The sequence below is a fragment of the Pygoscelis adeliae genome, unplaced genomic scaffold (assembly GCF_000699105.1).
Source record: "Pygoscelis adeliae isolate BGI_AS28 unplaced genomic scaffold, ASM69910v1 Scaffold135, whole genome shotgun sequence".
NCBI lineage: Eukaryota > Metazoa > Chordata > Aves > Sphenisciformes > Spheniscidae > Pygoscelis > Pygoscelis adeliae.
In genome coordinates, this window is record NW_008824908.1 from 2696058 (window position 1) to 2705307 (window position 9250).

The 9250-nt window shown below is 39.3% G+C and overlaps 1 protein-coding gene across 1 annotated transcript in view; it reads left to right on the top strand.

Annotated features, from left to right (window-relative positions):
* Positions 1-5563, top strand: part of NR4A3 (nuclear receptor subfamily 4, group A, member 3) — a 25915-nt gene extending 20352 nt beyond the window's left edge. Inside the window, exon 7 of the mRNA XM_009324919.1 lies at positions 3373-5563. Within this exon, the coding sequence (XP_009323194.1) occupies positions 3373-3635 (263 nt within the window). The 3' untranslated portion in view covers positions 3636-5563. The remainder of the gene's footprint in view (positions 1-3372) is intronic.
* Positions 5564-9250: the final 3687 nt, after the last annotated feature.

The window sequence follows — 9250 nt, forward strand, 5'->3', positions numbered from 1 at the left end:
TTCCTGCTCTTTTACTTTCTTCCTATCAGGTTTTTGCTGATCAGCGTAATTATAGCACAGAATCGCATTTTGATTCCTGGGAAAAGGAGAAAGGTGTAAAAAACTTGCTGCGTTCAGTTTGCCAGGATGAGCTGCTAGGTTTGCAGAGCTTTAAAGGCAAGACTTCCGATGAATCATTTTGACAGGCTTATGGAGAGCATCTTTGCCATAAATCACCATTTTTCTTGCAAAAATCAATGGTATCCTAAAACGCAAGGCTGAGAAATCCTATATTCACTTTACCTGGTGCCTTTTTAATTGTCGTTACAAGAAAGTCTGAATACAATAATATTTACACACCTCCTCTATCAGTTAGAGAAAATCTATTGGTTTTGACTAGCTGTCCTTCTTGGGATAAATCTTGGCCTTATCATTCCCATGTGGAGAAGAACATCCTGTGGAAGATGGTGAACGATTAGAGGCCATCAGCTTCAGCATCAGTGCACACACTTACCACAGGTGCCTCGTGGTGCTCCCTTTAGGTTGAGTGAGAAAGGCTGTGGGTCTTTCTTTGCCCAAATGAGACCGGTCATGTGGAAAAGGCAAGAAAATGTGTTTCCTGCTATTTGAACCCTAACTATTAAATTTAAATCTTTGAGTAAATTAGACCCAAGGCTCTTCAGGTCTACGTAAGAGACAAGTTGTTTCTTATACTAGTACATTCCCCAGAAACTAGTTGGATGCTAACACCAGAGACTGCGATGGCAGTGCCAGTGCATGCAGTGCCCTTTACTAGTGGAAAGGCTTCCACATAGATGGCTTTGACTTTCTATGGGTCCACAAGGGATGCCTTATGGATTGGAGACTGAAACTTCTTCCAGTGAGGCAGTTCCAGTCGTGAGGAATTACCTTTGTAGAGATTTGCAAGTAGCAAAGGTCATTGCATGGCAATTCATGCAGGAGATGACAGCCTGGCTTATCGGAGACTGCTTTTATATTGTAGCACCAGAGAGCGGCTTAAGGATGGAGTATGTCTTAATTCTGAATTTTCATGATTTTGTTATTTAAAGTAAGGGTACTAATCTTTGCACATATTGTGTTTTGCATCAGTATGTTTCATGGCTAGCCACCAAAGACACGATTTGTTCATGAAACTTTCTGAACTTGTCAGTGTGAGACAAAGACCGTTTAGTACTGGCTGGAAATGTTAACAACATTGCTGTGTCCTCCAAAGCCAGAGATAATTTTGCATACTCTGCAGCAAGGTACACACCTACTGAGGCATTGGGTTAAAAATGTGCTCTGCTAATTTGTAGTTAGGTTTTGGATCCATTCTAGTATTTCAGCTCCCTAGATCTATAAAGATGTCTTCACTTACACAACCAGGAAACAACCTCAAAACAGATTAAAAGATGGGAACTCTTCAAACACTGCAAGATTAACTTAACGTCCTGCAGATTCTCTCAGTAGGCTAGTGGTAAAAAAAACCAACCCTAAAGCTTTTCAAATCTGTATAAAATATTTATCCACCAAGATTTTTAATGGCAGAATCTGCCTAAGTATTTACTCTCAGTGACTTGTATAGTTAAGGCTTACATAATTACACTATACACCATTTACTGGAAAGGCTTTAAATATTCATTGACTCCTCGTGTTTTAATGTAAACAAGGCACTTAGAATACCTAGGGTTTTTAATTCCTGCAAGGTGAAAAAGATGTCTGAAGCAGATGTTACTGCTTGGATGAGTGTTGCTCTGAAGCAACAGGGCAGATTGACAGTACTTAAATGATAGAGCACAGTAGCTTCTGGCCAGAGATGTACATGTCTGCACATCTCTGATTCTGGTCCCAACCTGGTGTTCATCAGGAGCTAGCTCTGCCTAAGTAAATAAAGTTGGAAAAGGTGTAAAATGGGTGAATATCAGTGGAAAATCAGACCTTTACATTTCTGACTGCCTTCATTGAATCCCATCTGTTTTATTGGTTTGTCAAGAACATCTAGCCAAAACAGGCGGTAAGGGGAGGCAGCAAGGAGTTTATATATACATGCCTAGGCAAGACACCGCTGCGCCTTGCGCAGACATTGTGCCTGCTTCTGGAAGTAAAGAAAACTGTACTCTTTTCACTGTTCATTAGGGGACGGACAGAGAAAGTATCTATTTCCCTCTCCTCCTGGAGTAGAGGAACAAGACTCGGGGGCAATGGGCACAATACGGCACGTGGCTGCCCGGGGTGGGGAAGAGGGCCAGGGGAGGCAGACGACTTCAAATGCATCAAACACAAGAACTGCCAGAATTACTCCTCATCCGCTGCTGTCACTGTTTTTATATGTCTAGTTGGTTAAAATCAATTTAACCTGCATTTTCTTCGACTGTCCTATCCAGTATTATTCTATTTCATGTGTAAGTGATTATGACTTTGCTATTAAGCAAGTTCTTACTTACCTGTGAATTTCAAAGTCGAAGGCAAATCAAAACATCACAGAATTATTTGTTCTGAAACGTTTTATGAATTTATCCACTAAATCTTGATAGCAAACAGCATAAAATTATCTTTCCCCATGTACCAGTAAAGAGCCTGCTTTTAATGAATCACAAATCTGATTCATTCTGCTTATGCTTAAAGAACTGTGGATGCGTTTAACGTGGTTGTAGCATTTTAAAAGGCTATTCAAAGAGCGATGAACCCCAGCTCCCCTTCATTTTAGGAATACTGAGGTTTTGGTGATGGGTAACACAGCTGCCTTCTCACTTTAGGCGTTGCTCACTCAAAGCAAAATAGTTAACTTCCAGGCTTCTTTTATCTTAGACCTTTTAAAGATGAATAAACTAAAAAGCAGCAGCTGATCAAAATAACAAAGGGTGGTAAGGTGCCTTTAGTTTCTTACAAGAGTGCCTGCAAATTCCTGGTGGAATTCTAGGCCCGGCGCTGATGGAGCTGGCTAAGGATATTGATCGCCACTTGAATTCACTGAATAAATAATGGTTGCCATAGTTATTGAGCATTCACAACTGGTAGGGAAGCACGGAAATCTCCAAAACACCTCCTGTGATAGTTTTGCTGGAAAATCACCCAATTAATTCTGTCTCATATCATGAAAATTATGCAAGATACGGAGGATGCTTGGACTCCTTGTACTAGAATTTCAATCATAATTGAGCATCTCTGCCGCCTGTTTTAGCAGCTAAAGAGAAAAGGGCGCTTGCCATCTCTCATTTTGTGTGGCAGAAAGGTTAACTGACATCGTATAACCCCAGCTGTTCTGAGAAATCTTATGCTTTCAAAGCATTTTTTGCTTTGAGTACCAGAGCATGGATTAGGGTTACACCGAAGAAAAGGAGTTCTCTCAATTTGCGCTAGGGATGCTGATGTGTTTTTCCTCCCGCTTTGCAGAACGACATGGATTAAAAGAACCAAAGAAAGTGGAAGAGCTATGCAACAAGATCACAAGCAGTTTGAAAGATCACTTAACTTTCAGTTGCCAAAACAAAGGACAACCACTTGAGTCTGCAGAGCCGAAGGTACTGGGTGTTCTGGCTGACTTGCGTTCTCTCTGCACACTGGGACTGCAGCGCATCTTTTACCTGAAACTGGAAGATTTGGTGCCAGCCCCTTCCATTATCGACAGGCTGTTTCTGGACACCTTACCCTTCTGAGTCAAAGCACCCTCCTGAAAGGCAAATGCCCACCAGAGCAGGCAAACGGATCGTGACTTACAGCTAACATTTCTGCCCTCACTTAACAGAAAAGCAGCTCCGAGTCTAAAATGAGGTCTTTTCTGGCGCTTTGTCCTTACAACCTGAGGCCTGAAACTTACTGGCTTACTGGTTTGGGGTTGTGTTCTTTGTTTTCTTTTGTGTGATTTGGGTTTTTTAAATGGCTAATATGGCACTTTTGGACAATGCTATCCCAGCAGCAGTAAAAGGTTAACATGACTGTTTTAAATCTGTTGTTTAACACCTCATGCTATATGAGGAATAAAATTGTAGAAGCTGTGTTTGAAAACAAGAACAGCAAATAGTTGTTTGCCAGGGTAGTATGTGTTTTGTGAGGATACCTTTAGCATACTTCCTGCATCAAGGGCACATACATCAGCACAATCTAAAGAAAAATTCACTTTTTTAGCAAAGTACATTCAATTGAACATTTCATACAAATCAAATATAGCAAAATGACAATGGCTGTTAGCTCCCATGTTCAAGTGCAATTTTTTAAAGTGCTGTCTTACTAAGTCTTGTTTATTAACTAATTTATTTTACTATGAAAACAAACGGAAGAAATCAAGTGAGAAAATTACATGCACTAACTTACCTGACAGAGTTTTCCAAACTTGATTCCATGTAGCGCGACTTATTGACAAATGTATGTGGAAGACACGGGAGCAATTGTGGCTCAGTTGTTCCTTAGCTAAGGAAATCTGAGTAAGTAGTGACTGGAGCACACAGGGTCAGCATCAGGGATAGTTCAGTTTTAGACTTCTAACATAAGCGACTAGTTAGTAAACAGACAGAAGATGGTTTTCAAGAACAAGCGAGTCTTGTAAAATAGTATGAATGTAAGTGCTAGGAAGGATATAGTGGGCTGCGTTTAAACATTCCGTGTTCGTACTCCTTTTTGTATGTTTATACTGTTGATGCCATATTAATATGAAATAATTTGTTGCATAGTGTCTTTATTTGTATAAATGTTTGTATGCATGGTATATTGTAATGGCTTTGCCTGTATTTATTGCAATGACTGCCAGCTCATGGGAGCCCTGTTACACATGATAACTAAATGGGGTGTTCACACTGACTCGGATACACCAGTTGGAAAACTATATACATATATATAATGTGTATATATATATATGTATATACCTATATTTGTGTGCGTGTGTGTGCGTGCGCGCGTGTCTTTTTATTAACCATTTGTATATAAAATATCTGTCAAATCACAAGCAGAGTTATTTTACAGTTTATTTGCAGTGACTTCTAAGGCAGTACTGTTTAGCACTTTGATATTAAAATCTTGCTCATGTTTTGCTAAATTCAAATAATATTTAAAAAGTTTAGTTCTAAAAAACTTTATATGCACTGTATTAAGTCAAAATTTTGTTGGTCATTTTGCTAAGGAGATTTTTGAATGTCAACCTGATGTCACTGTATCTTTTGTTAGCTTTAAACATTCTAGCTTTTGTCTTTTTTTAAACTATGCTGTTTATATGGAAATTAAATTATACAATCAAACAGATGCCAAATGAATTGCCTAATTGCTGCAAAGGATAACCCAGATATCGAGTCACTGTATGGTTTTCAAATAGTAATCTGGTATTTTATCACTTACTATGTTTGGATGTGCTTTTATGAAAAAATTATTCTTATATCAAGATTTATAGTAGTGTCAATAGGGAAACAGACTTCTAATCACTATAGTTAATATTTCCGGTTTACCTGCAGATAATATTTGGAAAAGTATTGCTTTTTGTATTGACTTTTAAGCTTATGTGCAAACATAATAGCATAATTAAATATCAGAGAAGCTAATGTTTCTTGTAGGTTGCTGTAACAAGCCTGACCAGCAAGACAAATATATTTTGACTGAATTTGCTTTTGTATATACTAAATATATATATATACACGTATATATATATACACACTCACACACATGTGCGCATACAAAAACATACAGACACAAAATCCAAAAGTATGTTTACTTTTGCCTCCTTGTGTAAGACACAAGGTCCCTTGAGAAATGACGTTTATCTAGGGACAAATCCTGCAGGTGCTGAGCACCAGCCAGATGAGGGCTTGCAGGCGCTTCTTGCGAGTGGGCCCTTACAAAGAATTTTCAGGTGAATCAGCATAGTACAGTAAAATTGCTTTTTTGTTGAGCAAGGTTTATTTATTAAGTGGAATGTGAGTGGGAGGTAGCAGGTCCAGAGCCCCGTGTGAGATTTCACGTAGCCGGCGTCCTCCAGTCTTCCGTAGATAGTCTTAACTGTGATACTCTCCCAAATCCCGTCATCTGTGGAATCGTCCTTCGTGTCAACTTCAATACACAGACTCATCCTAGAGTACAACCAGTGACAGGTCACAGTGGTAAAAGAAAGAGTTAACGCAGAATAAATCTACTACTTCTCTTAGAGCTCTCTCAGTGTGAACATGCCTTTGTCTAGGCAGAATTCAGGAATATATCAGGTGTTAAGGGAGAGTGCCTTGCTTTTGCTTCAGACAACAGTGTTTCAAGAGTTTCTTCACTCCGCTAACCGCAGTAGTTTTTTCTTTTTCTTTTTTCTTTCCTTTTTTCTTTTTTTGTGGTGTTAACCTGTGGGTTGAAAGAAATGCTCTTGTACATATACAATGTAAATTAAAATTATTAAATTGAATAACATTTTTTTCAGAGGCCCCATGTGTGTTGAATAAGTATGCTTAATTCTGTTAAAATCTGATGTGAATTTTTTATCATTTATAAAACATTAAAAAAATTGTCTACTTGAGTCTTAAAAGTGGAAAAATTGCTGAAGCATGCTTAAGAACACTGGCAATTTAATGGCTAGTCTTTTGATTAAAATAGCTTTTATATCAATACAATAAGACCTGCAGTATCTGGTTACGCAATCTCAGTTAGATATTGAGAGCTGGACCATGGTTGTCCCAGAGGTTGAACCACATACGGAGCAGAGCAGAGAGACTACCTGCCCCTCACTGTACTTCTCCTCCATGCCAGGAAGGGATTGTAATTAACTCACAAATGATGACGGCCACAAGGGAGGGAGGGGATGGCCATAGGGCTCATGGTCCCATATAGCACCTGTGTCTGGCTAGAAAGAGGACAGAGCTCTGATCCCATCTTCTGCCCCTTTGTGTCAGTAAATCCCGGTAAGACACCACTCCGGCAGGCACCTGCGGCATTTTCTTTAAATGTACGTCCAGTTCCTTTCCTTACCGTGCCTTTGCTTTGTAGGAGGGATCGCTTATCTCCTGCCAGAGAAAACTGTTTGGCTACAAATGCATTTTCTACAAATGCAGTTTTGAGAGGCATCTGCCACTACTCTGGGTATTGCCATAAGTACCGATGGCTCTGGCACACCTCTGCGAGAGCTGTTCTGCAGGAACTGCTCGGCTGGAGGTTACATCAAATGGCGTGCTGTGGCGGGCTGCAGGATTGGCAGCTGCTTCTTTGGAAATGTGACAAAACAAAAGGTTGCTGAAACTCTTCCGAATTATTTGTTGCTTTTTTCCTGTGCCTTATATTTAAAATTAAATGAAAAATCTTAAAATCCTTAATGAGAATGGCAATGTGTTTTGCATAATATTCCCGTCAGGCAAAACACGCAGATCTTGTGACCAACCTGCACCAGGGTCTGAATTTTCACCCTACGAGAAAAAGCTTATCCTCACTAAACTCACAAGTATCTCAATTTTTAATTACTTCAGGGGCTGTAAGTTGTGTCCTTAGACATGGGAACAAAACTGTGTCCTGATCTAGATCACCCATGCTTGTGTCCTTATGTGCGCCTTACGTGGACTCCTAAACCACGTCAGTGGCAGAGTCCTTGCAAAGGATGTGATGCCTGATGATTGACTCCGGCACCGGAAGGTTGGGCTGAGTGAAGTATATGATAGAGGGTTCCTCTAGTACAGACCATCCTTGGACAGGAGGCTGGCACCAAGGTACCCCAAAATGAGCAATTTTAACTAGAGGTGAGTCAAATCTCTCTCTACAGCTTTCCTACCTTTACTTTTCACGTGCAGGTTCATTTGTCCAATATACAAAGCTAAAATTTCAGTTACGTTGCAGAGAGGAGGGAGGGAGAGAGGTTTAATTCTATAAAATTAAGCATGGCTCTGACAAAAATTGGCAACTCCCTCTATGGACGCTATGAAACATGTCTTTTGATTAATTATTTGTATTATAGCAACACCTAGAGGCCACAACAGAGATCAGGACCCCATTTTGCTAGCTATCCTAATTAGCACCTCCAGTACCCACCCGGGAGAAGCTCCAGTCCAAATAGACAAAAGAAAAAGAAAGAGGAGCAACACAGGAAAAAAGGAGTAGAGTGTCATGCCCAAGGGCATATAGCATTTCAGTCACAGAGTTAGGAATAAAAACTTTTGTTTACTGAGCTAGTGTCCAGTGAATGCTCTCATTTTGTTTTCCTTTTCTTTCCCTGGGCAATTTATGCTGCCACTGTATCAAATTTTATGCAAACACGATAAAAGCATTGACAAATTCAAAATAACACATGTATTCAAACTGATCTTGTTTACCTTGCGTATATAAATCATCGATGAGACTATTCAAAATCCCGGTCAATCACATCTTTGGAACTAAGCTGTGATACAAACTAGGTAGTATTTAGAAAAGAGATATTTAGCTGTTCTTTATTAAATTAATGAAACCGACCATTAGGAATATTTCAAGATATGGCTTTAGCAATAATTGTTAATGGATAAAAATGATTAACCTTTAAAAATGACAAACTATTGATGCAATAATTGAATATAATAGGGAGTCAATTAATCAAATTCTTGGCAGCGGATGACATATTTGAGAACTGTATTCCAGACCTACGTTTGTGAGGATTACCAATATAGTGATTTGTCAAATAAAAGAAAAAGAAACTTGTTTACCATATGGAAACACTTTTAGCAATTTTTCTTCTGTTTTCTTTTTTTAACATTAGACACCTTTACATTTATATTCATAATACAGAATGTTCTGGCTGCATTTGGTTATAGAAGAAGTTTGAATACCTGAAGTTGTGACATGGCTGTGAAAGCTGGATGAGATCAAGATTCTGACCTCAACTCACAAAAGCAAGGATTTTCTTTAGAGAAGAGTGGGAGTCCAGCTGCAATTAGATACTATGTATATTGCCAGATCCTTATGTGTGTATAATGGAACTACTTTAATGTCAAGTACAAGATTCTGAAGCCATGCAAGAGACAAAACCATGGGGAAAAAAATGCCATTTCCCCCCATTGTTTAATATTTTCATAGAATCATAGAATCATTTAGGTTGGAATAGACCTTTAAGATCATCGAGTCCAACAGTAAACCTAACACTGCCAAGTCCACCACTAAACCATGTCCCTAAGCACCACATCTGCACGTCTTTTAAATACCTCCAGGGGTGGTGACTCAACCACTTCCCTGGGCAGCCTGTTCCAATGCTTGACAACCCTTTCGGTGAGGAAATTTTTCCGAATGTCTTTCCTCAATGTCTTTCTTGTAGTGAGGGGCCCAAAACTGAACACAGTATTTGAGGTGCGGCCTCACCAGT